This window comes from Vipera berus (assembly GCF_964194415.1).
Source record: "Vipera berus genome assembly, chromosome: 11".
In the NCBI taxonomy this organism is placed as follows: Eukaryota; Metazoa; Chordata; class Lepidosauria; order Squamata; family Viperidae; genus Vipera; species Vipera berus.
In genome coordinates, this window is record NC_138214.1 from 655086 (window position 1) to 682281 (window position 27196).

General features: G+C 57.3%; 4 protein-coding genes across 12 annotated transcripts in view; all 4 read left to right on the forward strand.

Annotated features, from left to right (window-relative positions):
• Positions 1–6454, forward strand: IL2RG (interleukin 2 receptor subunit gamma; the record flags this gene model as incomplete). Of its 6 annotated transcripts, none has more annotated exons than XM_081336667.1 (8): positions 1–223; positions 1664–1751; positions 2153–2322; positions 2786–2928; positions 3272–3419; positions 5272–5377; positions 5589–5688; positions 5889–6454. In XM_081336667.1, 8 exons carry the CDS (start codon positions 1–3, stop codon positions 6090–6092), a joined length of 1182 nt encoding a protein of 393 aa, XP_081192793.1. In that variant the 3' UTR covers positions 6093–6454. The 6 variants fall into 6 exon arrangements, with proteins under 6 accessions (XP_081192793.1, XP_081192794.1, XP_081192795.1 ...); XM_081336668.1 differs by having other exon boundaries at positions 5604–5688; XM_081336669.1 differs by having other exon boundaries at positions 5589–5746; positions 5889–6171.
• Positions 6096–10453, forward strand: LOC308673181 (uncharacterized protein CXorf65 homolog). The gene is made up of 6 exons (XM_081336674.1): positions 6096–6213; positions 7801–7887; positions 8743–8877; positions 9362–9430; positions 9873–9994; positions 10222–10453. The coding sequence occupies exons 2-6, from the start codon at positions 7839–7841 to the stop codon at positions 10351–10353; spliced, it is 507 nt and encodes a 168-aa protein (XP_081192800.1). The 5' UTR covers positions 6096–6213; positions 7801–7838; the 3' UTR covers positions 10354–10453.
• A 1126-nt stretch (positions 10454–11579) lies between these two features.
• LOC308673206 (sestrin-3-like) lies at positions 11580–18864 on the forward strand. Of its 3 annotated transcripts, XM_081336720.1 has the most exons (10): positions 11580–11952; positions 12319–12482; positions 14108–14314; positions 14818–15000; positions 15722–15952; positions 16098–16206; positions 16399–16517; positions 16652–16842; positions 17157–17301; positions 17736–18864. In XM_081336720.1, the coding sequence occupies exons 1-10, from the start codon at positions 11784–11786 to the stop codon at positions 17823–17825; spliced, it is 1608 nt and encodes a 535-aa protein (XP_081192846.1). In that variant the 5' UTR covers positions 11580–11783; the 3' UTR covers positions 17826–18864. The 3 variants fall into 3 exon arrangements, with proteins under 3 accessions (XP_081192846.1, XP_081192847.1, XP_081192848.1); XM_081336721.1 differs by lacking the exon at positions 12319–12482 and having other exon boundaries at positions 11832–11952; positions 17736–18862; XM_081336722.1 differs by lacking the exon at positions 11580–11952 and having other exon boundaries at positions 12397–12738; positions 17736–18863.
• Positions 18865–20519: 1655 nt separating this feature from the next.
• DLG3 (discs large MAGUK scaffold protein 3) overlaps positions 20520–27196 on the forward strand; it is a 39256-nt gene continuing 32579 nt past the window's right edge. The window contains exons 1-4 of one of the 2 annotated variants that reach the window (XM_081336452.1): positions 20520–20706; positions 21889–22020; positions 23152–23285; positions 24487–24612. In XM_081336452.1, the coding sequence (XP_081192578.1) occupies positions 20691–20706; positions 21889–22020; positions 23152–23285; positions 24487–24612 (408 nt within the window). In that variant the 5' untranslated portion in view covers positions 20520–20690. The remainder of the gene's footprint in view (positions 20707–21888; positions 22021–23151; positions 23286–24486; positions 24613–27196) is intronic. The other variant, XM_081336453.1, reaches the window with a different exon arrangement.

The following is a 27196-nucleotide window of genomic DNA, read 5'->3' on the forward strand; positions in this document are numbered from 1 at the left end:
ATGGATCGCGCGCGGCTGCGGGGGGCGCGGAGGACAAAAAGCGGAGCACCGCCGCGGAGGTCGGAAGCGATGACGCGCCCGGCCGGGGCCCTCCCTCCTCGCCGCCGCCGCCGACGTCGCCGCGCACGGAAATTGCCGAGGGCGGACGGAGACGGCCGAGAAGAGCCCTGCCTCTCCCCCTGCAGGCCGAGCTCGGTCACTGCAGGTCCCCGCAGTCCAACAGGTGGGGCCGGCGGCGGCGCCGCGAGGCAGCCGAGAGTCCCGGCCTTGGCGTCAACTTGGCCGGTTGCGACGGGGCATTTGGGAAGGGGGCGCAGCGCGGTGTGCAGACCTGCCCAGGCAAGGTCGCCCCGCCCCGCCCCGCCTTTGGTCCGGGCTGCGATGCGGGAGGGGGAGAAGGGCTGCCCCTCCAGCGCCAGGGCGGGCTAAGCCCCGCAACAGTTCCCGATCTTTTTGCTAAAGCGACTAAAAGTTCCCAAGTCCGGTGACTTTGCTGCCAGGGAAGAGGCTGAGCCACACACACGGACACCAGCTTTGTCTCCCGTGCCCTCTTCTGCCTCGCAGCCCTTCCAAGGGAAGATCCCGGAGGGTTTCCGGCTCTGGATGGAGCTCCAATGGAGACTCTGCCTCCTGGGTTGGGGGCAGGGTCCCCCAAAGGTTTCAGCCACCTCTGGAAATCCCCCCCCGGGCCAATACCCCCAGGGATTTCACGCCAGAAACTTTCCACAGGAAACGGGTGGCGGCGGAAGTGATGCGTTCCAGCCACAGATAAAAGTTTTATCACACACACACAGACACACACAGACACACACCCCCCCACACCGCTTCGAGGTGCAGTCAGAACAGGCGCTTCTGGAGCAGCAGCTCTTTCCTCGTGCTGGAGAATGAGGGTCTTGGACCATCCGGGGAGCCTGCTTGGACTCCTCCTGCTGCTGGTGGCCCCTGGGGGGGAAGCGGCAGGCAGCCCGCAGGCAAAAGGTACTGGCCCCCTTGCCTGCTTCTCTGTGTAGAGGGTGTGGGAGGGGGCAGGGGTGCTAGAACTTGTATCCCCCTTCCCAAATTCTCCTTGAACTTTCCTTGAGGGAAGAAGGAAAATCCATCAGATCAAAGAGACATTGTAATTAAACTGTAGAATGTCTTGGCTTTGCATGTTGGGCAGTTGTCATCTGTAAACCATGATTTGTGGCTAAGCATTCAGGTGGCACTTTGTGGCAGTTCAGCCAGCAAGCAAGCCATGGTTTAGCTCACTTGGGACTGCTCGTCTCTAAATCAGTCCCGCTGACACCCTGGAAATGATAGTAGCCTTGGGACTGTTAAGAAACGGGGATTGGGGCAGGGGAAGGGCCGGCTTTGGAGACAGGCTTTTAGCGCCCCAGGCCGATGGTTACTTTCTTGACCTTCTCTCTCAAACGGGGAATCTGGACCTTCTGAAGGAAGGCCCAGCGGGCACTGCTGAGCCTACTGGTCTTCTCTGAAAATGGATAATGAAAATCAAAGAAGGGGGGAAGAGGCTGTCCGAGCAGGAGCAGAAGGGAGCTGGCTGAGATCTCTGGAGCCGTGCAAGGCTCCCTTACAGGAGGATCCGTTCTCAGCCCGCTTGGGTGGGAGGGGGCCTCGGCTGAGCATGGAGCAGGTGGCGGATGCTCGCTCTTCCTTCCCACAGTGGACTGCATTTGCCACAACGAAGATTATGTGATCTGCGAATGGGGCAGACAGCAGAAACCGGTTCACAACTACTCCTTCTACTACTGGTAGGTGCCCTCCGCCTTTTTCACCCCTGGGTGGCACCCCTCTTTCTCGGCTTCAGTCCCTCCTTCACCTCTTTGCCACAAGGTAGAGCTGTCCAGGAGCTCCCTCCCGTACCAGGGTCGGGGCATTCATGCCCCTGTTGAGCCAGGCCAGCCTCCCACGGAATTGCTTCTCCTGCTAAGGGAGGGTCGGCCCCAGCCAAAGGCCGTGGGCACCTTCTAATCCTCAAGCAGGTCACAGCGCCTGCCTGAAATCAAGCAGGCCAGGGCTGGTGGCGCCCTTATGAAGTCGCAGGGCTGGGGGTCAACCGGAGGACCTCCCGGCATCTCTGGCCTCGGCTGCCCTGCGCTTCCAACCTGAAGCTGCCGATCAAAAAGGATGCAGCTGTCCCTTCTCTGCACAGGTTTGAGAATTTCAGCCAGCCAGGAGAGTGCGAGAAGTACAGACAGATAGATGGACTCAACGTGGCGTGCCAGTTGAGCGAATATGAGCCCTTCAACTACTTGAAAATGTACCTCAACAACAGTCAGGATCAGGATGTTGTTCGCGAAGCCGTCCTACTGAACAACCGAGGTATGGAGGAGCTCCTGCATGGGGAATCCCAAGGAGCAGAGAGGCCCAGCTTCCCCAGTGGGGCTCAGGGCTAACCCGGCCTGTTGCTCTTGCTGCCTTAAGGACCAGACATTTCCTCACCTGGCTCGCCATCCGGTCTCCGCCTTTCTGTCTCACCAGGTGGCCGAGGGCTCCAGCAGTCCCCGATGCTGATGGTCACAATAACCCTCAATTTTTCTGCTTTCTTTTCAGGGATTGATTTTGTGGTGGGCCATTTCCCCCCTCCCCATAACATGCAGTTGTTTAGAAAAGTTCTCAGTTCTTAAGGAGCTGATGGGCTCTGTTGGCCTCTGGATCTGCTCTGCCCGGCTGGTCTGGGCTGGAGCTGTGCTGTGGCTGAGAGGGAAGCGCTTTGGCCGGTGGGGAAAGAGGCCGGTGGGCCAAGCTCCCGTGCCCTCAGGGCTCCCTCTGAATTCTCTCTTAGTGAGACCTGGCAGGCCCTTTAACCTCACCTTGCACAACCTGAGCAACCACCAGCTGCTCCTGACCTGGGACACCCCGTACAAAAAAGCCCGGTGTTTGCAGAACGCTGTCAGATACAAGAGCAACAAGGACACACAGTGGATGGTAGGCAAGTTTTGCTGCTGGACGGCCCAGTGGCTGGGCTCACATCTGGCCACCGAGAAACCAACCACATTAGGGCTGGGTAGGGGGGATGAACCAATTAGTGCCAAAGGAAGCCTTGTGGCGCTGAACGGCCGTGTCCTTGTCTACTTCGGAGCCCAGCCCCCCTCTTGCTTGAGGAAGAGCGTGTGTTAAAATTGAAAAGTTCCTTCTTCCAGCGGGGAAGCTGCCTAGTCTGTGGCAGCCGAAGCTCCCTGGCCTCCTGGCATCTTAGGACAAGCTTCGGCACTAGAGCTAGGCTCCCTTCTGTTAGAGGAAGGAATTGAACATTTGTCTTGCTTTCCAGGAATACCAGGTAAAGAGCATGGAGTTCCAAATTCCCAGTGTGGATCCTAAGAAGCACTACACCTTCTATGTCAAGAGTAAAGTGCACGACAACTGTGCAACCACAGATCTCTGGAGTGAGGAATCCAACCCTATCTTTTGGGGAAAAGGTGAGCAGGCAGGACAGGATGGGTTTTCTGTCTCCCAAAGCCAAGAAGGGAACAGGAACAATGTCCAGCCCATGGGCACCTCTCCTGCCTTTGGCGACAGCCGCTGGGAAGCCGCCCTCTGCTCTAAAGGCACATCTCAGCCTCCAGCTGGTGTGCAGAGCAGGCCAGGGGCTACCCAATTCTCAACAACTCTCGCCAGCTCAGAACAGTCAAAGAAATTATAATAAACGAGATAAAAGATGGCCAGTATGATAAAGCGAGGGGTCTCACTGCACCCCAGCAGGGCTCAGGGTTGTAGGGAATAACAAAGTGGTTTTTGCATCTGTCCATGTTTAATACAGTTTAACAGTGAATACTTGGAAAATGAATGCCGCCTAGATTACAATAACAAGAAAAAGCAAAGGTTAGAAGAACAGGAACTGTCTGCGCTGACAGCCTAACCACAAGAGCTTGCATATAATAATGAAGCTAATTGCTTATGCCTCTGCAGACCTGGGTGCCCGGCAAAACTCCCCGCACACACTGTGAACAGAGAAACTAATTTCGGAAGGGCAAAGCAAATAGGGAGAGATTTAAACACGGGTAGGACACAAGTAGAGGATTCTCGTGTGTGTGGGGGGGAGGGAAACTAGGCCTTCCGGGTAGGGTGTAAACCTTGTGGTCACATAGGATTCCAAGCCCCTCTTGATGTTCCATGAATGGGGAAATGGGAATTATGCCTGATTTCCAGATAAATTGTCAGACACGGGTAAATTTGGCAAAATGGGATATTTAGTCTGTCCTAGGGGTGGACATTAAATTGGGTCAAAGAAAAATAAGGGTTGCGCTATGTCCGCTAAGAAAAGGAGAAATAAACTAACCCAAAAGTCTAAGTTGGAACTGGAAATAGGGGAGGATTGAAAATAGCTTCAATTGAAATTGCTTTAAGGAATGTTGGGGAAGTAGTAAGGGTGAAAGAACATTCTCTTGGAAGAGAAAAAGGGATTGAAATCAGTCGTTAATCAGTTCATGGAGAGTTTGTGGGAATCTTGTACGTCCCCATATGATATTCCAATTTTACCTATCAAGAAACTTGATGGTTCTTATGGACTAGTGCACTAGATCTCAGAGCAGTGAATGTGATAGTCCACAAGAAGCTAGGAAATTGATTTTGGAGGGGAGTAATAACTGGGTCAGTAAATTACCAGGTATGCAAAATCCTGGCACAAAAAGCTGGCTAATGCTTGACAGATTCTAAAAATTTTAAATGTAAAACTATATTAATGGAAATGATTTAATTTTGACAAAAGCTAGTAGACTAAAATTGGCCACTTTCCTAAAGGGATATGTCTCACAAGAGGAGGATGGAATTTGGACTCTGTCAAATTCTTGGAAGCTGAGTGTGTTTCTTACAGGATGAAGAGACAGTGCTGGGTCGAGTGTGGATGGAACTGCCAAGCACAAAGGGCTGTAGAGAGCCTTTAAAACCTCAGTCCCTTCCGCCCGTGTCTAGTCCAGCTGTTGGCTGTTACTGAATGCATAGAGGCCGGTGGCGATAGGCTGTCTGATGGGCCGCTGGAGGGGAGCATCACTCCCGGGGGAACTGAACTCAAATAGGGAATGCACAAATCCTGGCTGGGTTTTCTTTTCCATGGGCGCAGTGCTGCTGAGACCCAGCTGCCCCACCTCTTGGAAGTTCTGCACTGTCTTGGAGAGTCAAAAGTTGGTCAAGCCTCAGATGATGTGGGGGAACTTCTGATCTGCCACTCTGGCAGAGGAACTCCAGGAGCAGATAATTTGCTTGCTTTGGCACGAGGTGTGAAGACGAGGACGTTCCTGGTCTGAGACCTTTACTTGGCTTCCTCCTTTGCAGAAGACGTGTCCCCCGCTTCACTGCCCTTTTCACTAAAAGATGTTGCGATTCCTTTGGGCTCCATCGTTCTGCTGCTGCTGCTGTTGGGCCTGCTGCGGATGGAGAGGTGAGCAGGGCTGTAGGGGAGGCTGGGGCTGATTCTGCCTGGGGCGAGGGGCTGCTGGGTTGGACCCGTGGGGGAGAAATTGAGGCATCTTGCCCAGAGCACGGCCCACTAACAGAGAGATGTCCGTGTCCTCCACCTCTAATTACTTCTCTTAGTCTAGTGGGCTAATTGAGGCGGGGCTGGAGGTAAAACAGCTCTGGATCCCATCCAGTCTCCTCACCAACAGAGTGTGGGTGGTCCTGATGCCCAGAATCCCAAAACCCAGCAGGATGTTTGAGGATCTCTTCACTGCATATCAAGGCAATTTCTCAGTAAGTCTGGCAAAGCCTACGAGACGTGAGTCAGCTTCAGAGTCCCAGAAAAAACCAGGTGATTTCTACTTTGTGGCAGGGAGAAGGCGCCCTACCAGGGCCTCTTTGCAGCCCAGGCTTGGCTCTGCTTGTCTGTCCTCAGTCTTAGCTTGCGGGGGGCGGGGAACGCGTGTCTTTCCAACCTGTCCTTTCTTTGCCAGGACTGGTCTGGAGTCTCCAAAGACATGCTGGAGAGCTTCAGGCCCAGCCATTATGAAAACATCTGCTCCATCACTGAGCTGCTGCCCAGCGGCGACTGCCTGCCTGCAAGCAACAAGGCCACAATCAAGACCGGAGAGTTGCCTGACCCTTTGCCAGACCCTCCTCCCAAAGCCAACCTGGGCCCTGCAGCATTCGCCACCTGAGTTTGCACATGGAGCCCCCGTGGAGGGAGGGAGCCCTGCCTCCAGGGCCACCCCAACCCCCCACCTGTGTGTAAAGGGATGGAATGACACAAGCTGCCCCCGCTGAAAGAATGCGCTGCAGGTGCCTAGGCTGATCCCTGGCCGAGCTTCCCCCTTCTGCCTCTACTTCCCGAATTTCCCCATGACTTACGGGGCCAGTAATCTTCTGCAGGGAGGTGGGGTCTGGTGCTGGATTTTTCTTCAGCCACGATACCCCACCCAGGCGGCTTTGACTTCCCATTGACCCCTCCTGCTTTCCTACTGCTGACTGAGTGGGTGCATTTCCTATATTCGAATAAAAAGGCCCCCGCTCATTCCGCTCATTCCGTCTCTTGCCTCCTTCATCTAAGCCTTGCAGGGCTCCTGTTGTATCCCGCCCCTGGCAATACTGGTCCTAGTTTGATGGTTGAGCTGTTGCATCCAGAGCCCCTGGTCACTTAGCTGCTTCTGCTCACCAAATTCTCAATTACAGGATTCCCATTGATAAAATTCACGGGGCACTCAAAGCTAAAGCTTGTCCTGAAATGCGTTCTCATTAAACATGCTGCAGACTTTCTCAGACAGCATTTCATTGACCTGATTTGTGGAGAGTATTAAACTTCTGGTTTAGTTATTATTTATTGAATCAAATACAGTTGGTTACATTTGCCCAACACACCTGGCCATCAACCCAGGTTTATAAACTACAGTGGGTTGGTTGGGCTCCCCACCAAACAGCCAAACCATATTATGGCTTAGTGCAACGCAGAAACTGAGCTATTATGGCTGATTCCACAAGCTATGTTTGAGGAAACCTCGGTCAGGGTGCCAGGCCTGTCTGCTTGCCTCACAAAGCCATTCATTATGACGTGTCACAAAAGCCCCAAGGCTGCTCAACCCTGGAGAACTTGCCAGCCGTGCCAAAGACAGCTGGGGCATGTTCATTATCATCAAGCATGGAGGTAAGGAAAGGTGGACCGAGAGGGTTCATGGAGCGGACATGAGGCAGGCAGGAGAGCTCGCCCTATGGGCTGCTTTATCTAACTAGAGGGGAAGCTGAGGCAGGGCCTCTTGGGACTCCTTAGAGCCAGGAGCAGACCCTCCAAACATTTGGCCCTCCTCCCAGAAACTGGATGCTCTCAGGGACGTGCATTGTCACGGCAGGTGCAACCCCCACTTCTTGCTCCTTTTAAAAATGTGTTTTATGAGGCACACAATCCTCGTTAATCCAGAATTAATGTGTTTGTTATTCCAAAGACTGGAGGCAGAATGCGGATTGTACGGGCAAATAAACTTCGGGGCCCGAGTCAGATCAAGCAACCCTGAACTATGGCTCTTCCACCTTGGATGCATCCAGCCAAGGGAACCCCTCCCTGGGCCCTGATGCCAATGCCAGACGGGCGAGACCACGAGGAGGCCCGGGCCAGGCACGCACGAGATCCAGGCACCAAGTGTGGAGGACTCCAGGCTGTGCCTTCGACGGGCAACCTCAGAATGGCAATGCCGTTCCTTCCCCCTCTCCAGTCGTGTGTCCGTCCTCTCCAACCTTGCTCTTCCTTGTGATGGCGCTCAGGTGGCCAGTCAGGCCCAGAGCTGCTGATGTTCCCCAGGACAGGGCAGGAGAAGCCACCGTTCTGCAGCGGGAAAACGTTGCATTGCTCAGCGGTGACCGCAGCTCCTCTCCTTTCAGACAACCGGCAGTTCCTGGCCAACATCAATTGCTCCATTATGCTTCTAACCCATTACCTGCGTGATAAGGTGGGATTGCACAGGACAGGTGAGAAGGACCTGGGCTGTTCAGGGCCAAGGGAGGGGAATGCCTCATCATTGGGACACTGGCAAGGACAAGGAAGCGAGTCAGGAGGGAGCGTGGCTGGTGGTCAGGCTTGGTGTCTGCTGGACTGGAACGTGGCTCCACCATACGCAGTTCAGGTAAGCCTTGATGGAATCTCATGGGTGGTGATTGTCTCAGGGCATTTACTCCTTGCCTGGTAGGACAATGGTCACCGCTACCAATTGGGAAGAAACGGATTCTGGAAGGAAGGCCCGTAGCTTTTTGGATAAGAGTTCAGGGCTTTGAGGTGGGCCTGGAAGAAGATGACTTCAGAAACGGAGAGGAAGTGATATTTCAGGCCTGCTAGAACAATAGTGTTGAGATGTGGATTCTGGTCAGATGAAAGCTGTGCACCCAAAAGCCAGATGGGGCCTCCATGCACACAACCTCATTCATTTGTTCATTTGCTCACTCAATTTGTCTTGGCAGTTTGATGTTAAAAACAACTGAAAAATACATCAGTGATGAGAATAGATCCATAGAAACACACCCAACATCCATAGCACAATAGTTCGCAGGTGACAATTCACCAAACTTCCCGGCCTGGTACCCAAGGGTCAGGTCTTCAGGCTCATCAATCCAATGCTTGGATAAACCCACAAAGGGAGGGGCTGCACGGCCTCCTCCTGCTGGGCAAAACCATCAGGTGAACCTGGAGGTAAGGATGAGGTGCTCTGCTCTTCCCCTGCGAAGCCGAAGCCCTGAACGATCTAAGGAAGGATGAGTGAGGGACAAAGTCATTCATTCTTTGGGGGGGGGGGGAAATCCTGCTTGCCAACTTCTGCAGTTTCTTCTCAGACTCCATCGACCTGTGTGAAGAGAATGGGACCCTGAAGCTGATTTTCTTGGTCAAGTTCCCAGAAGACAATGCCAGCAAGTTCCTCACTGCACGGGGAACCTACTACGTTTGCAAAGTGGAGCGTGGCACCACAGGTGGGTGCGTGCAGGGAGCAGCCCACCCCAGAGTCCTAGTCCTGCTTTGGCTCCAAACGTTTTGGAAAGTCAGTCGGAGGTGGATGCCCTCTTTCTGGGGGGTGGGGGCAGATATCTTTCCAAGGTCTTCCCCACTGCTGCCTCGAGTTGAGCAACTACCTGAGTGGAACCTTCCAACCACCCCCTGTCTCAGGGTGGCTTCCACCAGAGTCCACAGAAGAGGCCTCTCCTTCCTTCCCCCGTTAGCAGACCATCATTTGGGCCCGAGTGGCTGTCTGCATGCTAGCCAGATGCTTTATGCCGCAGTTTGGGGGGTGATGTTTGGACCGTGCCCGATTGCAACTTTCACCATCTAAGTGTTGGGCATTTATACCCAGCCATTGTGCCCTGGCATCTTTGCAGGCCAAAGCATTCACAGCTCATCTCCCAAAGCTTTGCTAGGATCGCAGCACCTAATGTGGGCTTTTCTTCTCCTTCACTGCAGGGACCAAAAATGAACACAGCTATCGAGCCTTCCACCCTCTCGTCAAGTCTCCTCCGCAGGATTTGCTGGGTAGGGAACCTTGGCACAGGGTGGGTCTCCGGAAGCTTTTTCCTCCCGAGAGACACCTGTGGGAATGGTTGGGAGGGTGGGCAGAACTGGGGAGAGCTGCCAGGTGTGAGAGAAGGGGGTGGTCTGATCAATATGAATCTGACAGATCTCTCCCCCCAAATAAAGGGGAGGCACTGTTGCTCCCCCTGACATTGGCACCTTGGCTGGCATGGGGGTTGCTAGAAGGGGGAGAGAGGTGTCAGGACGTTGGCTAACAGCTCTGGATCCAAGGGACCTTGGAGTGGGTAAGTGAAGGTGGTAAGGGGGAGCGATGCCATCCCCCTTGGCCTCCTTCCTCTCCTCCCAGCCCTCCTGAATCATGGAGGGTCCGAATGACCTGCCTGGTCACCTCTGCCTCCCCTGGCAACGCCAGCAGAGCCACAGAGCCTCTCCTCCCCCTTAGATTCTCTTCGCAACCAGTGTGAGTTTCTTGAAAAAAGCCGCCTGAAGATGCTCAAGAACCAGGATGGGAAGAAGCCCCCAACCATGGAAGCGCTCCTCTCCTACATGGCCAATCAGGTGGTGGTAAGCCTCCCCTCTTGTTCTCAGCCAGACCCCCGGGACCCCCTTTCGTGATGGCTCCAGGACTCAGCCTCCCTCTGCTTTCCTTCCTTCCTCTGCGCTGCCGAACAGCAGCCAGGGAGGAGGGAGCTCTGGGCACCACGCTGCCCCCATTGCTGCTGCTGGCCGGTGGGCTCTCCGCCCCGCGCCTTACGAGAAGCCCCGGTGATCTGTGCTGCCTCCCCCTTCAGGGAAAAAGCTCTGGGAAGCCCGGAGGGAGCATGGCCAGCGGTCTAGACGAGGAGGGCTTGCCACGCAAAACGGCCGCCGCCACCAAGGCGAGACTGGAGGCCATCCGGAAGGAGAAGGAGAAGCACCGCTGACCCTGGAAAGAGGTCCCGGGGGAGCTCCGGCCTCCAGCAGGCCCTCCGCTGCACCCATGGGAGTGACATTGCGCCCCAATAAAAGTGCCTCTGGCCCTGACTCCCCAGCCCCATTCCCATCTTTCCTCCGGAGCCGATGCCCTGCCGAGGAGCCGGGAGGGCTTCCAGCTGCATTGTCTGCCGGTCTGTTTCACATTCGGGATGGGTGATGATGACGGCGGTGAGGTCCTTTCGAGGCTGATGTCACCAGGGAGGCTCCTGATTGGAGGTTCTGAAGAGAAGCTGCAGCAGAAACGGGATTTGCCGGCCCCTGGCTCCAGGAGCAGTGCGGGGGCGGGGGGGGGGGCAAGGTGGACATTGGCGGGCGGGCGGCTTCTTGCCTTGAGGGATGCCCACGGACCAGCCCGGCTGCTTTGGCAGCGCTGCAGAGGGCCAAGGGGAATGCCTCCACAGCTAGGAGTGATGAGCTCTGGGTAGCCCCTTGAAACTTGGCAAAGCCAGAGGTACACCGGGGGGGGGTGTGTGTTCGTCTCTCGCCTACCTGATCCCAGGTCTGGAAGTCAAAAGCCAGGAAAAGTAGAGGTGGAAGAGGGCACCCCAGAGGGCAGGAAAAACCCCTGGAGGTACATTTTTAAAAAGTCTAAATGGAAAGTAGCAATCCCTTTGAACATATCAAACACCGGAGCTCCCTTTTGGGGGCCTCCCCTGCGCGTGAGCTCACGACAGCGCTAGAGTGCTTGGAGTTGTCCTGGGGAGGCTCGTCCGGCGTTCGTTCCAAGGGTACCCAGGGGCAGGGAAACGCTTAGGGGTCTCCTGCTCCAGAAGCCACGGCGCAGGCGGACTACTGCTTGGCTCCTTTTGGCAAAGCCGGGCTGGGCACGGGCAGATGCCGGGTCGGCTTGTCAGGACGGCGCTTACGCTGATAACTGGGTGATTCCCGATAAACGAATAAGGCGCTTCAGATAAATACTGAATGGATATTTAGAGTCGCTTCCCAGGCTGAAGTCCGGAAACGGGGGGCTTAGGAGTCTTTTTACCAACCGGCTGTGCATTATTAACTTTGCGATCTACGCTGTAACCCATAAGCAAGTGGATGTTTCACGCCTGACCTCGGAAGGAAACCTCTGGCGAAAGAATCCGAATGGTTTTCTGCAAAATTATAGGGGGCTTCGTCCGAGCCTTTTTTCAGCCGGACCGACCTCCGCGGGCTCCGCGCGAAAACAGGACGCGGCTCCTTTAAGAGCTGTCAAGGGACACCACGTTGGATCCGTGGCCACGCCCCCTTGCTCTCAGGGGGCGGGGCCCGGGCGCTTGACGGGCAGGGAATTTTCCACTGGGCCCCACGAGGCCTCGCCCCCCGACAGCCGCAGGGCCCGCCCGCCGCTCGCGATTGGCCAGCAGGCCGGCCGGCCCCGCCCCCGCTGCGGTGTATGAACGGCGCCGGGCGGTGGGCACGCCCCCTCGCGCCCCGACTCCGGCTGGGCTGTCCGCGCCTCCGGCCTCCCGTCGGTGGCGGCTGCGAGTCCGGCGGCGGCGAAAATGATCCTCCGCCCCCCGAGCGCGGAGCCCCCCCGCGGAAAGCCGCGCCAGAGGCTGCAGGTAAGGGAGCCGGCCTCGAGCGGGGCGAGCGGGCTCCCCTGCAGCGGAGCCCCGGCGAGGGGCGCCGGTTTCCCCCCAGCGCGGGCCCGTCCGCGGCGGCCCGGCAGCGCCCAGGGGGCTCCGGCCGGGGGGCGGGCAGAGGCGACGGGTGCCCGCGGCGGCAGGGGCGACCTTGCCCGCCTCTCCCTCCCGGCGGCGCCGCTCGCCCTCGCCCCGACCCAGGTCGTCCTGCCCGGGCGGCGGAGGCGGGGATGCGAGCGCTCCCAGCCCGAACCGCCGCTGGACCGACCTGCCCCCCCCGCCCGCGCTGCCAATCAAACTTGTTTTTCTCGTTCTCTTCTTGCCGTTCGGCGGTCGCGCCGGCAGGGGGCGCGGCAGCTCTGGCGGCCGCAACTGGGACCGGCCGGGAGAGACAATGGACCGGGACCGCGGAGGGAAGGGTGACCGAACCGATCCAGCTGTTGCCGCCGCCGCCGCCGCTGCTGCTGCTGCTCCGTGGGCAGGGGGGCGTGTTCCTCCAGTTCTCTCCGGTTAGACTGGCGGAGGGACGCTCCTTCCCGTTTGGGGGAGGGGGCCAAGCCTTCGCTTTCACTGGGAGCTGGGCTGCTTCAGCAAAAGCTGCCCCCCCCGCGTGCCTTGTCCCAATTTGTTGCTGCCTCGAGGGCCCGGGCCCCTTCCTTTGTTTTGCTCATCCTGCCTTTGTCTCCTTCCCCCTGCAGCCTCTGGGGGGCTGTTGGGGGATGCGGCTCTCTGGTTCAGCCCCCCCCAACAGTGTCAGTTGCAGAGGTGGGTAGAAAAGCGGGGTCAGTCCTCCCAAATCTGTCTTTTGGGCCTCTTCCAAAATATTGGTGAGTGCCCGTCCTGAAAGGAGGAGAGGGGCTCTGGAGGAGCTCCTGAAGATTTCCTTAAGGGGGGGAGGATGCTTGTAAGTGGTGGAGCCCCCCCTTGTCTCTTGGTCTTCAAACTGGCACTACAATGGTGCCTCTGCTTTTGCTTGGGGAGTAGGCCTGCGAATGGGATTTCCCCCACTGCCTCCCCTGTCGTCCTTTGTTTTTGCAGAGGCCGGACACTGGCCAGGTCCCTTGGGAGGTCAGGTGGGGATCCTCAGTTCTGGGGATGCTTCTTGGGGTTCCACCTCCCCTTTGCTGAGGCTGCTTTAATTTCAGCTCTGGGGTCTTTCTGGAAAGGCAGCTATGCTGGCCTGTGGCAGGGGAGGAATTTCCCACTCCATCTCCCCCTCCCCCCAGCCACTTGGCCCCTGGGATGGTCCCTGCATCTTTGCCAGATCCTGGAGGCTCTTGATGAAGCCACCCTGGTGGTTACACTGGGCCTGGAGGAGGCTTGCTGTTCTGCACTGGTGAACAGGCTTATCTTGGGCTGGGGACTCTCTGCCGGGCCCCTGCCTGGAAGGGCCCTTTGCTGGAAAGATGGGGGATGTGGAGCCTAGAGACCCCTTGCTTCCTCTGAGCTGCTCCCTCCTCCCAGGAGACCCCTTGCTTTCCTCGTGGGGAAGAGGCTGGTCACCAGGGGAGAGGATTTCCGTCAGGCAGGTCCTGCCCTGACTGTGGCCCACCTGGGGAAGGGGATTCAGCTGCAGATTTCAGAAAGGAGACTTTAAGGGCCAGCAACATTTGCTCTGGATATATCTTGAGCGTGGGCTCTAAAAAAATCCCTGGGGGTGTGTGAAGACATGACAGGGAGAAGCTTCCATCATGCAAAGCGTGCAGAGACTGTGATTGGGGAAATTTACCTCTGGTGACAGAGGCTTACCCGGGATTTTAAAATTCAGGTGGAGGGCTGCATGTCTCTCACCAAAGCAGGCGTGAGAACTTACCGCAATGCCTGACGTGTACCAGTTGCATGCCCTGCTTTCCCTTGGTTCCAGATGTGACTCCTCCCCAGGATTTTCTGGCCAAAAATACGCCTTGAGCACAAAGGCGCAGCCCCCACCCTGCTCTGCCCAGCCAGGTGTTTCTTCCGTGCCCTTGGCAGCCTCTGGTGCTTTTGGTACTCAAGGACGGGGACTTTGCCAATTGCAGAGAATTGCCCGGGCTCTTCTTCTAGCCCTCCCCTGCTGCAGCCCCCGCCCCCATTGCACAATGTCTGGCGGGCCTTTGCCCCATGGTCTCTGCTCTTTCTGCCCTTCCCTGTCCAGCTGAGCAAGATGAGCACCAGCGACAAGGAGAGGCCCCCCCAGCTGCTCTTTGTGAAGGCCTTGGCCAGCAGGGGGCGGATCGAGGCCATCGCCCAGCAGATGGGCTACCACCCACACTACTTGGACAGCTTCCTCCGCCTCCAGCATTACCTGCTGCACATGGACGGGCCGCTGCCCTTCGACTGCCGCCACTTCATCGCCATCATGGTGAGAGCCTGGCCAGAGAGCCCTGCGCCTCGGCGTCTTGGGGCCCATCCCGGCGAGCATCAAGAGCCTCACCAGAACCTGCTGGGCTTGGGCTGAGGTTGCCTGCTTGCCATTTCATTTGCTTGCTTCTCTGCTGAGCTCCCCACCCCCTTTCTTGACCCCCTTGCCACTCAAAACTGAACAAGGGTTGTTTGGGAGCTGCAGCTGGTTTGTGAAACGATGTCGACTCTGATCAATCCATCTCAAGGGGAGAGGCTGGCCCTTGTCCACTGTGGGACCCTTGAAGATAACCTACAGAGTTTTATCCCCCCCCACGCAAAAGCAGAAGGGGTGGGCGCTGATGGAGACTATGCCAGGCAAGGGATCAGGAGGAGGTGGACTTAGTTGGGGGGCGCTGGGTGGGCTTCTGACTCCCAGGGGCAGGATGGGACCACACTGAGCAAGGTCTCTGGCCTGGGGGGCGCCTTCCCTACTGATCTTAGTGCCTTGCGTGTCTCTTGAAGGCCGCTGCTCGGCATCGATGTCGCTACTTGGTGAATCTCCATGTGCTGCAGTTCCTACGGGTGGGCGGCGACCCCCTGTGGCTGAGAGGGCTGGACTGCATCCCCCCCAAACTCCGCCGGCTCAGTGAGATCAACAAGGTCTTGGCCCACCGGCCCTGGCTGGTTTGCAAGGAACACATTGAGGTAGCAGACCGGACCGGGGAGGGGCACACCTGGGGCCCTGGGAAGGGAGAGCGCAGCGTTCCCTGTGACAGTTTGGATGCTGGGCTCACCGTGCCTGCCCCCCTCCCCTGAGGTGTAGCTGATGAGTGGGAGGAGCATAAGTAGCTCCCCTCTCTCTCCCACCCCATCTGTGACCTGCAAAGGACCCTCTCCCAGACCCCAGCTCCTTCCATCCCAAATGGCTTCCTTGGGATCAGCAGATGGTCCTTCCTGCCCTCCCCCCACCAAAATAAGCCTGCAGAATAAGTCCTTCAGGAGGGGGGTATATGAAGGTGCTGCAGTTGCAGAGTTTCTACCCACTTGGTACCTTCCACCCCTGGGCAGTGGTCCACTGGCAGGAGCTCAGAGGTTCCTGGTGTCCTTCTGCATCTTGGCCCATGGCCCCTCTGGAGGTGCCACTGAGGCTCTTCCTTGGGTCAGGGGCGGTGGGGAGAGCAGGCCTGGGCTGAAGCTTAATCCCAGCAAGATGCACCGCCGTGGTTTCGGAAGCCAGCATTCCTTCCTGGCTTCTGATTGGTTGGCTGCCCCCAGGAAGAGCTGCCCCTCGTCTGGAGCTCCTCGGCAATTGGGGCTCCTGCCTGGGGCCACTTGCACCATGAAGCAAGTATAAAGGCTGATGGAGAGAGAGGGGCGCTATGGGGGGGGAGTCATAACTTGCTTCTTTTCGGTCCACCCCTTGCAGAAGCTGCTGAAGATCAGTGAGCAGAGCTGGTCCCTGGCCGAGCTGGTCCACGCAGTTGTGCTTCTTGCCCACTACCACGCCCTGGCCAGCTTTGCTTTTGGCTGTGGTTGTGAGCAGGACCTCGGCCCGGAGGGACGGGCCTCCCTGAAGCTGGGCCTACCGGGGAGCATCTGCTTCTGTGACGTGGGCAACGGCTGCAGCCAGGAGCTGCTGCACCTGAACCGCAAACGGGTGCGTGCCTCGGCTTCTTGGTGGTCCTGGAAGGGGGGGCATGGTGGGCGCGGGTATAGGGTACCAGGCCCCAGTGGCAGGGCATGGGGTGCCCTTTCTAGACCCAGAGGAAGGGCCTCTCAGTCGCATTCCTCCCCCTCTGCAGTCCTTGGATTCCTGCGTGGAGCTGGAGTCTCTTCGGGAGCGTGTCCACCGGCTGCAGGTGGGCAGTGAGGCTCGGGAGGAGCTGCGGCTGCCTGCCCAGCGGGAAGAAGGTAAGAGAGACGGTGGAGGGCCTTGCCCGGAGCGTCCTGGGGCCTCCTGGTAGGGTTGGAAAGCTCAGTGAGTCCCAGCACTGAGGGTCAGGTGGAGGCCCTTGAGAGCAGCTGGGATGCCATCTCCCCTCCTGCTTGCCTGTTGGCCTCCCTTTCCGCCTCCTCCCTTTGCTGAACGGGCCTGTCTTCTAGGGTTCGATGGGGAATTCTCGGGGGCCGCAGACCTGTCCTGCTATGTCCTGGATCCCAGCTTTGGCTACCAGGAGTTTGCACAGTGCAACGAGGACCAGCCCCAGATCTTCCGTGTGCAGGTGGAACAAACCTGGCAGTCCCCAGGATCCTGGCTGGCTTTCTGCCTTCCCTTTGCCTGGGGCGGGGTGGGGGGCTGCTGACCTCACCCCCTTTAGTGTTCCCTCACCAGCCACCCTCTTTCTGATCCGGGCAGGACTATTCCTGGGAAGACCATGGCTTCTCGCTGGTGAATCGGTTGTATTCCGACATTGGGCATCTGCTGGATGAAAAGTTCCGTACGGTCGACAGTCTTCACAGCTGCTCGATGGCCAAGCGGCAGGGCTGTGAGCACGCCACCTTCAAGCGGGGCCTCTGGAATTACATCCACTGCATGTTTGGCATCAGGTGCTCCTCCTCCCCCACTTCTGGGACCCCCTTGCAGGGCCAAACTGGCGCAGCGGAATCTTTCTGCAATTTGCTTACTCAAGGCAGGGAGGCAGGTTTAGAGGATAAAACGTTGGGCGGCTTAATGGAGACGAGGGACTTGGATAGAATTTTCTCTCTGTTCTTTGTAAACTTTTTGCTATTACCTTTTAAAAATTGGCCTGAGAATTCCTGGTCTGTCAGGACCTTCTACCAACTAGCCTTGTTCAAGATGAATTGGGGGTCTCCTTTGGTGCTAAATCCGGATTGCTTCCTGTTTCCCTCTCCCCTTCCAGATATGATGATTATGACTATGCAGAGGTCAACCATCTCCTGGAACGGATCCTCAAGCTGTACATCAAAACTGTGACTTGTTCTCCAGAGAAGATGGATCCCCAGATGTTTGAGCGCTTCTGGAAACAGTTCAAGCACAGTGAAAAGGTGGGTGTTGTATATGGAGCAGAAGAGAGAGACAGAATTATCCAGTCAGTTTTGATGCGGGGACATTCAGCAGAGGCAAGAGAGAATAATCTTGTGGCTGTCCTTGGCAGCACGGATGGCTTGAACAAGGTCCAGACCGGTGGTGGAATATTCGCCGGGGCTGCCTCGGGCTTTGTGCTGATGCTGCTGGGCTGTCCTTCCAGCAGCAGCAGCATCTTAAAAGACTTTGACCGTACCATTTTTTAAAACAGTTCAGCCATACATTTTGCTCCACCCCCGGCTGTCTGCTGATGCTGCCTGTGTCAGAGGACTGCCCCGCCCGTCCCCCCCCCCCTCAGCCAAGTCATGTTGGGATTCTGGAGCTTCTCAGTCCTGACGCCTGGGTGGTGGAGGGTCTCCGGTGTCTGAGGCTGATCTCCTCTTTGCTCCCGCAGGTCCATGTGAATCTGCTGATCCTGGAGGCCCGGCTGCAGGCAGAGCTGCTCTACGCCCTCCGTGCCATCACGCACTACATGGTCTCCTAGACCACAGGGGCCACCTGGACTTGGCTGGCTGCGCTCTGGCAGTGGCCCCTCCCCTTGTTTACTTGATACCCTCTCCTTTCCCTTCAAGATGTGAAAAGCCGGGCCTGGCAACAGGCCTGCAGCAGAAGCCCCAGACTGGAGGGCAGCTGGGGGTGCTCCTGCTCATCCCCAGGCCGTGAGTCTCGTGGACAGAAGGGAGCCACAGGGACGTGGCTTCCATGTTCCTGAGGTGGGGGAAGTCCATCAATCCTTTTTCTCTCCCAGTCAACTCTAGCGATGATGTTTAGTCTCCGTTACAGTATTGGGGAGGGGGCTCCCTCGTCTCGTGCCATTCTTCTGCTCATAGAGTACACCCAGCTGTCCTTGGAGGGCTGGGAAGGGGGCTGCCATCTTGGACTGGGGTTTCTGGAGAGAGAAGAGGGCCACTTTCTGCTAGCCTCATCTTGCACTAGGGGTGGGGGGCAACAAAAAGGAAGGCTCCCTAGCACTTCTTCTAGTGACAGCCCACCCCCTACTTTTCATCCAAATGATCCTCGGAAGCCAAATTTGATCCCCCCTGCCAGACAGGGCTCTTATCTTGCTTCCATCCTCATATCCAAAGTCCCCCCCCCCACTTGCAAATGTGCTGCCCTCCCTCGCAGCCGTCTTCCACACTGTGGCCCTTGACTGACAACCCCCCCCCCCTTCAGATTGTGCTTCCCCTCCACACAGTGCAGATACCCAGCCGGCCTTGGCTTTTCTCCTGGCATTCCCCCCTCCTGTGGCTATTCGGGAGGGGGGGGTGTTTCACGTCTCTTGATCCAAGGACTGAGTTTGGATACTGGGCTCTCGTTGATGGGGCCATCCTGCAGGGATGACTCTGCCTGGCAGATGGCGGAATAACTCTGCCACAGGAGGGGGGCTGCGGTCGATGGCTGAGAAGTGGGCAACTGGCAAAGGAGACTGGGAAGGGGGGGGGACCCGGTGTGGGACTATGGCAGCAGCTGACTTGTTTACTGTGTAAATGTTTTGGGGGGGTGGGGAAGAGAGAAAAGCCTATTTTTGCTATAAATATAAATGTTTGACAAAGAGCCTGGCCTGATTTCTTTTATCTCAGGTAGCCCCTCGTTGGGGAGGGCAGCTAAGTGAGTCCCTCTGTGTCTTGGGGGGACTCGTGGCCCTTCGGGCGCTGCAGCAGAACCCCTGAAGCCCCTGACTCACAGCAAACTGTCCTGCCACAAATTCCAAATGTTTGGTCTGTTGACGCTCAGTAACGCAGGACTCTGGCGTAGTTTAATTTGGGGGGAGGGGGACTCTGAAGGAATGAACAGGCCTCTTCTGCCCCCCCCCATGCAATTCCTTCCTGCTCCTGCAAGGAGTTTATTCCTAGAGGAGAGAGCTGGGCTGCTGTGCCCAGTGACGGCCCTTCCTGGCAGCCCCAGAGGCTGAGCGGGGGGCTGCACGTCAAGAGCCCCTTTGGGGGGAAAGGCAGCCCGAGACTTTGGCAGCCTCCCACAATGAACAGTGGACTTCTGATGGAGCTGGTGTCCCGGGCCACTTTCTCTTCTGGACAGAAAATTCTGATCGTGGAGAGGATGAGGCTGGACTGGGTTTCTGGTCAATTTCTGTTGGGAAAGCCCCAGACTGCTTCACCCAAATCACCAGACTAGTGCCTTAAGTCACAGTTTGATTCATCAAAGGCTGAACTGAATCTAAAGCTTGTTTCATTGTAACCCTATTTAGATAGCATCGGGTGTATGATAGACAAACCCTGTGGTTAGCTAATTTGTTTTCTAGAAGCCCAGAAAACTGGCTTAATTGACGTAACCATCATAACCCTTCCAAACACGACTCCTTCCTACGTCTAACTGGCTGCATGATTGGCTGCTGCCCCTTCTCCCGGGCCAGGCTGCTGGGCCAATCTCCCTCCAGAAGTCCTGCTGGTTCAGCACAGCACGGGGGGGGGGGGGACGGGGGGTGCACCTGCTGCTGCTCATCAGGTGCACCAGGCTCTCCAAACCTGGCAACTTGGGAGACTTGTGGACTATGCTGGCTGGGGAATTCTGGAAGTCCACGAGTCCATCTTTTCACCAGCTGGCAATTAGGGGTTCCTCTGAATGTGAGAGCATAAATTCCCACAGCAGCTACCGCACCTCCGCCCTTGGCAGACACCGGTTCTTCTCACCCGCAAACAGCCAGAAAGTTGAGTCCAAGCTCAGCCGAGGAGTTAGAGGAAGCGGAGAAAAATCTGCCGCCATTCCAAACTTTCTAAGTGGCGAACCCCGGGCGCTCTCCTACAACATCCAGTTTTGGAAACGGTGCACCCGGGAGCCAGACAGCTGCCCTTCGGTTACGCAGCTTCACTCTAAAAGCCGTTCTCATGGAGAGCCAAAACCCGTGTCTCCGCCCGCGCTAAGACACGTGAGGAATGCTGGCAAGCCAGCTGTTGGTTCCGGGGGCGGGGGCTCGAGCCGCCGCCGGGAGACCTGAAGGAAGCCGAACTCGCCAAAGGGAAAAGTTTGGGCGACCCTCCCAAGAGATGCTCGCACGAGGGGGCGCAGTTTAGACCAGCCGCCTCGTCTCCCGGCTGTCGCCTCCTCCGGGGCTTCGGGCGGCTTTAGGGGTCTAATCCCTCCCGGGACTGTTGTCGCCCGCGGCCGGAGTGCGGCGTTTCTAGTCCTCAGGATCGAGAGGGGGAGCGGCTGCCGAGCGTCTGGAAACCGCTTCCTGCGGCCGCTTCCCGGTCGGCCAGAGGCGAGTCTGCCCGCCCAGAAAGTTGGAGGCGGCCCCTTCGGCGCCGCACTTCCCGCCCTTCCTCCGGCCAGGGCGGCCCGGCCCGGCCCGGCCCTCGTCCGCCTTCCTCCCGGGGACGCGCAGCCCGGCCCGATGAGCGCCCGGACGGGTAAGGGGCGCCGGCCGAGAGGAGGGAGCGGGGGGCCATCCGCGGGACCAGCGCGATCCGGGGCTGCTCGGAAGGAGCTTCTCGGCCGCTGAGCTCCCCCCGCCTTAGAGGGGCCCAGGAGCAGCGGCCTTTCCGGACGCGGGACTCGGACCGGCTGTGCAGGAACTTTCTCCTCTTTTCCGGATGGGGGGGGAACAGGGGAGGAGGACTTCGAAGCAGGAGTTCCGGAGGCATTAAAGTTTTCCGGGCAACAACTGGAGCTTTGGGAGGGGGGCTGGGAGCGGAGTCGGAGCCCCCTTGCCTCCCCTGAGGGGCTCCTGGGGACCGCATCTCCAGGGAGAGGCCACAGGCGTGGACCTCCATCTGCGGGGGGGGGCTCTTTGCTCCTTTTCCATCCCCTCCCCTGAGATCACCCCAGCCAGAGGAGGGTCTGCAGCCGGGCCTTTGTCCTCCCAGCTGAGATGGCCCTGGGGAGGAAGACCCCACTTACAACCTTCTTGGCTGTAGAAAAGTTGTGCTTCTAAGGAATGGCACTTTTCTCTTGAAAACCTGCTTACCTTTTCCTTCCGCCCTGGGATGCCTTCCAACCTTGAGTCTCAAGGCGGTCCTGAGCCAAGAGTGTCTCCAAGGGATGGACTTGAAACAGAACACCTGGCTACATATTCTACTGAATTGTTTGGGGGCCCATTTACAGGCCCCTGGGATTGCTGGGAGTCTCGTAGGTCTGGGGGTGCAGGCAGAGTACACAGGGGTAATCCTTGGGTGAGGGGGTGACAGAACAGGACTGGAAGCTTGGAAGTACCTTCCATCTCTGTGAGAACTTCGGGTCACTCCAAAGGAGATTTCTTACATGTGGAGAACCGGTCCAATTTAGATAAACCTCCTGTCTAGACCGGCCCCGTCTAGCTAGGACCTCTGGAACCGCCAGAGCTGCTCGTTGGTGCTAGCAGGCCTGGTCTCTCCATGGGACAAAAAAAGTCCTGGTTCTGGACTCCTCCTTGCCTTGATTGTGTGAATATGGATCCTGGATTCTGATCCATGCTAGAAAACGGAGAGATAAGGAAGTGCCCCCTGCCAGCTGCAGGAACCTGCCTGTGTGGAGAGGAGCCCTGTGTCCTGGGGAGGGGGAGCTCGGTGGATACAGGCCCCGGGCCTCCCTCAAGCTTTGCTCTTGCCTTGCAGACACCCAGCGAGCTGTGGCAATCCTGGCCCGCTATCAGGCGATTCTGCAGTCCCCGGCGGAACAGCCTCTGCGAGCCTCAATCGAGAAAGTGGTCCGTGTATTTCAGAGTGAGCTTTTCCAGGCCCTGCTGGGTAAGGGTGGCTGGCAACAGCCGAGTGCGCAGGCTATGCCCCTCCTGGGGGTGCATCTAGGTTTAAAAAGTAAAAGTAAAGGTAAAGGTTCCCCCGCACATGCGTGCTAGTCGTTTCCGACTCTAGGGGCCGGTGCTCATCTCCGTTTCAAAGCCGAAGAGCCAGCGCTTGTCCGAGGACGTCTCCGTGGTCATGTGGCTGGCATGACTAGACGCCAAAGGCGCACGGAACGCTGTTACCTTCCCACCGTAGTGGTCCCTATTTTTCTACTAGCATTTTTACGTGCTTTCGAACTGCTAGGTGGGCAGAAGCTGGGACGAGTAACAGGCGCTCACTCTTTTACGCGGCACTCGGGATTCGACCCGCCAAACTGCCGACCTTCTGATCGACAAGCTCAGCATCCTAACCCACTGAGCCACCGCGTCCCTGTTGCGGTGGCAGAGCAGCTGCTTGGGGGGGGGCCCCGATGTTCAGGCCTCCCCAGAACTGTATCCCACAAAGACCGGAGTCTCTTCAGAGGACATTGTGCAGCCTCTGGGCATCTTCTCCCTCTGAGGCCAGAGATTCTTCTGGCTTTAAGACTTGTAGCCTAATAGGAAGGAGGCAAGATAAAAAGAAGGGGGGGGGCACTGGAGAGCCTTCTCACTCTCAGGCCACATTTGCTCCCCCTGCTGGCTACGCTGGGAGTTCTCTGCGGAGCAGGGCTGCTTTTTGGCTCAGCAGGTGAGACCACCTGGCTCCTCTTGCCTGACTCCCTTAGCCACAGCCCCACAGGGTTGGCTGGTAGCCAGTTCTCCCTTCGACCAGCCCGTTAGAGAAGCAGATGCCCAGATTCTGCTGAGGGGCTGCAGGGAGGTGTGGCAACCTCTGGGAATGGCATTTGGGAGGGCCTGCTCTTCCCAGCCTGGGGAGGGAGAAGATGCACTTGGGGGCATCAGCTTACAGGCTTGCTTGTTGCTGGTCTGCAGAAGTTCTGGGGAAACCTGGCTGCGTTTCCCTCAATGCGGCCTGCCTGAATGGCATCCCGGCATATTCAGAGGTTCTTCAGGGGGGGGGGTTCTCTGCCAGGGGGCAGAGCAGGAGGGGTCTTCTGAGCTGGCCTCTCAAGGTGTCTTTCGGTCTGTCTCCCAGACATCCAGGAGTGCTATGAGCTGAGCGTGCTCCCCACCTGCCAGCAAGACGGGTCTGCCCATCTGGGGCCTGGGAGCCCCTCCAAGATCCACGATGCTGCTGACCCAGGGGGCCGAGAGGGCCAGCCACTGCAGGTGAGGCCGATGGACCCCCTTAAGGAGGGGCTCCCCTTTGCTTCCCTTGAGCACCTCTTACAGCTCTCTGGATGCCTGATTAGCTGTGCCGGCGATGAGGAACTGCATTTGGCCCCACACTAGGGCCAAGCCCTTTCGTCCCAAGCCCCGAACCTGCCTTTGGCTCTGCGGCAGAATGCCCTGCTCTGCCCTCCCCTTTTGGCTGCTGAGCAAGAAAGAAACACGTGGGAAGCACTTTGTCCACTGGTGTCTGGTGAGGAAGCTGCAGGAGCCCCCTTGCTTGAACGCCTTTCTCCAGCCAGTGGCGGATCGCCTGCTCACCCTGGGGGGATCCGAGGTCCTGCGGCCCTTTCATCCCCCTGCCCTGATTTGAGGCTCCCCTGGGCCCCTGGTGGGTCCTTGGTTTGGGCAGTAGAGTAGCTCCTCCCCACAGCCCCCCCTTTCCTCCTCCCCCTCCTACCTCCATCATCTCCTGGCTTTCTCGGTTTCTTCTAAAAGTCTGAGGCTGGGAAGAGACCCTGCTGGTCACTTGCAGGGCTGTGTGCTGCTTCCCTTTCAGGCTGACCTTGAGGCCTACTTAACAAGCTGTGTTTTAATTGGCCAAGCCTAGAAAATTAATGTCTGTGATTTTCAGTGCTTATTTTTTGAAAGAGGAAAGAGCACGTCTCCCATCCTCATGGCAACAGCAGACGGAATTGGCAGGTGGATGCTTATAGCTTGGTCAACAGCTTAGGCACCCAGAGGGGCAGATTTGAGAAAAGTGGCTCCAGAAGGAAGGATTAGCAAGTGTGTCGTAGTTCTCTGACACTGCTAATCAGCATAAATCTTAGGCAAGTGTACATACAATCTCCCAAGCTTTTAAAACCATCTTAGTCGCCACCATTGTAGTAGTGGAGTTGCAGGGGGTATTAGCAAAAAGGGGCTTCTCCCCCCTTCCTTGTTCCTCCTCAGGATGGGTGTGAGCCTGGGGGGGAATTCTGCTGATGCAGCCAGGGCTAACCTTGGGATGCATAGTCCTGGGGGTGCATAGTCCCCAGCAGTTGAGTCCTTTGCAGCTTGGTAGGCCTGACATTTTCCCCCCTTGCTCCTGAGGAGTTCCACAATCCAAGGTGCAGCCAGAGCGGGAAAGGTCTGTTGGTTTTCAAAACAGAAGCCCCTTTTTCTCTGTTCTCCAGAGTTCATTGCTTTTTCAATATTCCAGGGAAGAGCAACGGGGGCGTCAGATGCAGAACTGGTGCCACAGTTGGTGAGAGTGACCCAGAGCAGGACTGAGCTGCCTGCACACGTCTGCAGTCTGGTGGTGGGTGTCAGCAGCAGCTTGCCCAAGGTGAGGGTCTCAATGCTGCAGATAAGCAGCTGGGGGCAAACCCAGGAAGGGGAGCAGGGCATGGCCTCCTGTAGAATCATGGGGTCTCTCAGGGATGAGAACGAGGCTGCAAAAAGGCTGAGTTGGATTCAAAGAGGAGGGGGCAAGAGAATTGCTGCAGGGGGGAATCTAATTTCTTTTTGGGGTCCAGTTGTGCTTAAGACCTCTTGGGGCAGCCTGATTTTCTCTTCCCCTTAAACCAGCAGGGTCCCCTCTAAAGAAAAAAATGAGGCTCTAAACTTAGGAAACAAAGCAAGCTCAACTAAAAGGCCCCCCGCTGTTTGTCTTGCATGAAGGTTTCCACGCATCAACCCCACTCCTGGAGTCTTTTGACAGGCTGGTTCTGGAAGTCAGCAGTGTTAAACTTTGGGAGCGGAGGAGATGGTGGAGGATGAGGGCCTGTCTGCATCCTGCTTCTGCCCCTGAATTGCTGGCTCCCCTTATTTGATTGCAGGCACAGCTTGCAGTTCAGCACTGCTGGAAGGTCAGCTGTTATCTGGGAGTGTCCGGCAGCCTCCTGAGTGTCAAAGGGGGGGGGGGGTGATGGGCGGTGCAACAGCCTCCTTGCAGTGGAGGGGGGAGCCCAGGTTTGGGCCACGAGCGCAGCCAATTTCACGTGGGCTCTTTTCCTCTACTGACATCTTCCTGCTGCTGCCTAGCAACCCAGCTGCCGTCTGCGTGGAGCTAGGCTGGTTGCAGGAATGGCAGAGGAGACTTTTGGGGGAATTGGGGGCCTCCAGTCCCACGTGGGTTCGGCTAGGAGCTCCATCCTGTCCTCGTGGGTCCAGCGCCTACTGGCTCTAGCTGGCTCTTTGAGGCAGCAGCAGGGGAGGCTGGCTCTGTCCCAGGAAGATGGAGGGGGACTTTTTGGGGCAGGCATGGGGCCGAGCGGGGCCTCCTGGCTTCCTCCCTGCTTCACCTCCAGCCTCAAGGGTTGGGCCACCCTTCTCCCCTTTTGTCCCGGCCTGCTCACCTTCAGGCCTCGGGATGTGGCTGCTCTCCTGAAATGGAGGGAACACCCTCTGTCTCTGGAGCGCAGCCACGTGCAGCCCTGCCACCATGTCCACTCCTGGCAATTCCTGGTAAAGCGCAGTGGCTGTGCGGAGCAGGGAGATGGGATGGGACGGGGCAGATCCTAACGGGGGTCTTTGAGCCCTGATTCAATTCCTAGATGAGGAAACCTGCAGTTTGGATTTAGTTCTCCAGCTTCCCTCTGCGCCAAAGGGCAATACAGGTTGCCCACAGCAGTAACTGTTTCTGCATCACACCCTCTCTTCTGAGGGGGGGGGGCAGCGTGCTGGTCTACTCTAGCTGGGTGGCTACAGGAGATCGATTTTAAAAGCCATCATCTGTCCAGATGAGGATTTCCTAGGTCAGCAGTCTCCCTCCTGGGGGGGCCTCCATGCACTCAATTCCAAAGGCCTGTCCCACACATCTACTAGAGAGTTCGAAGTGACTGGGAAGCTTCTGTCCTAGTGGTGTCCCAGGCAGATTGTCCAGGGGCAGAAATGCCTGTGCGCGCGCTCTCCTCCAGGTGCTGTTGCTGAGGTTGGCTTCCCAGGTTGGCCTCTCGGCTTTGCATGCCATCCGGGCATTTGTGTGGGAAGAAGGGCTGCAGAATTGGGGAAAGAGGCACACGGGTCATTTTGGAAAGCAACCGAAAAGCCTGGAAATGGAATTTGGTGAGCTTTCAATGGTGCCTTTAAGAACTCTCTGCTGCTGGGATTCCAGTTTGCTGGCTGATTGGCTAAGAAGTGAGTGGGTGGGAGGGGGAGGGAACAGCCATTCAGAAATCTGTTGTATTACCTTCCTTCTTTAAAGGGGACCCAGCGTAGGGAGGGTTGAGGGAACAGCCTGCAGGGAATCCCAGCAGCAGAGCACCAGGATTTTTCTAGACCTTGGCATCCTCAGGCCTGGGAGGAAAGTCGGGGCAGGGTTCGCTCCTCTGGGCTGTTCCTGTCTCTGGGAGCCCCCTTCCCCAGCATAGGTGGAGGCTTCACTGAAAGGAAATCTGACTTGTGACGTCTGTTTAGATGTGGGGCTAGATTGTGTCCCCTGCAGTTCACCACTTTCCCCTGAGCTCAGAAGGGGTTTCCTGGGGCCTCTGGGAATTGCTGACCGTTGGCTCCCAGAGGTGGCGCACTTCCCCATTTGCATTGCCTCTGTGGCTGGTGGACTGGGTCTCCCATCCTGCTCTTTCGGCCCCTCTGAAGGCCCTACTGTTGCTTTGCCAGTCCTTTGGAAGACTGAGAGCCAGACCCTCCAACCAGCTGGGTCCCCTCCTCTCCCTCCGGGGCTTTTCTCTGCAGATGATGTTACTTCCAACTTTTATTGCCTCAGTTTCCCTGGTCCTCTCTTGGTAACATATTCTCTGACAGGGAGGTAGAACGGGCACGTGCCAGGGCTGGGCACGGTGGGCCTTGCTTTGAATAACTGAGAAAGGAGCTCCTGCATTACTCGGAATTACGCTCTTCGACTTGTCTGCAGGCGTTGAACACCACGTCCTACTAAGCCGGTTGGCTCGGTTTCGTTTCTGGAACGGAAA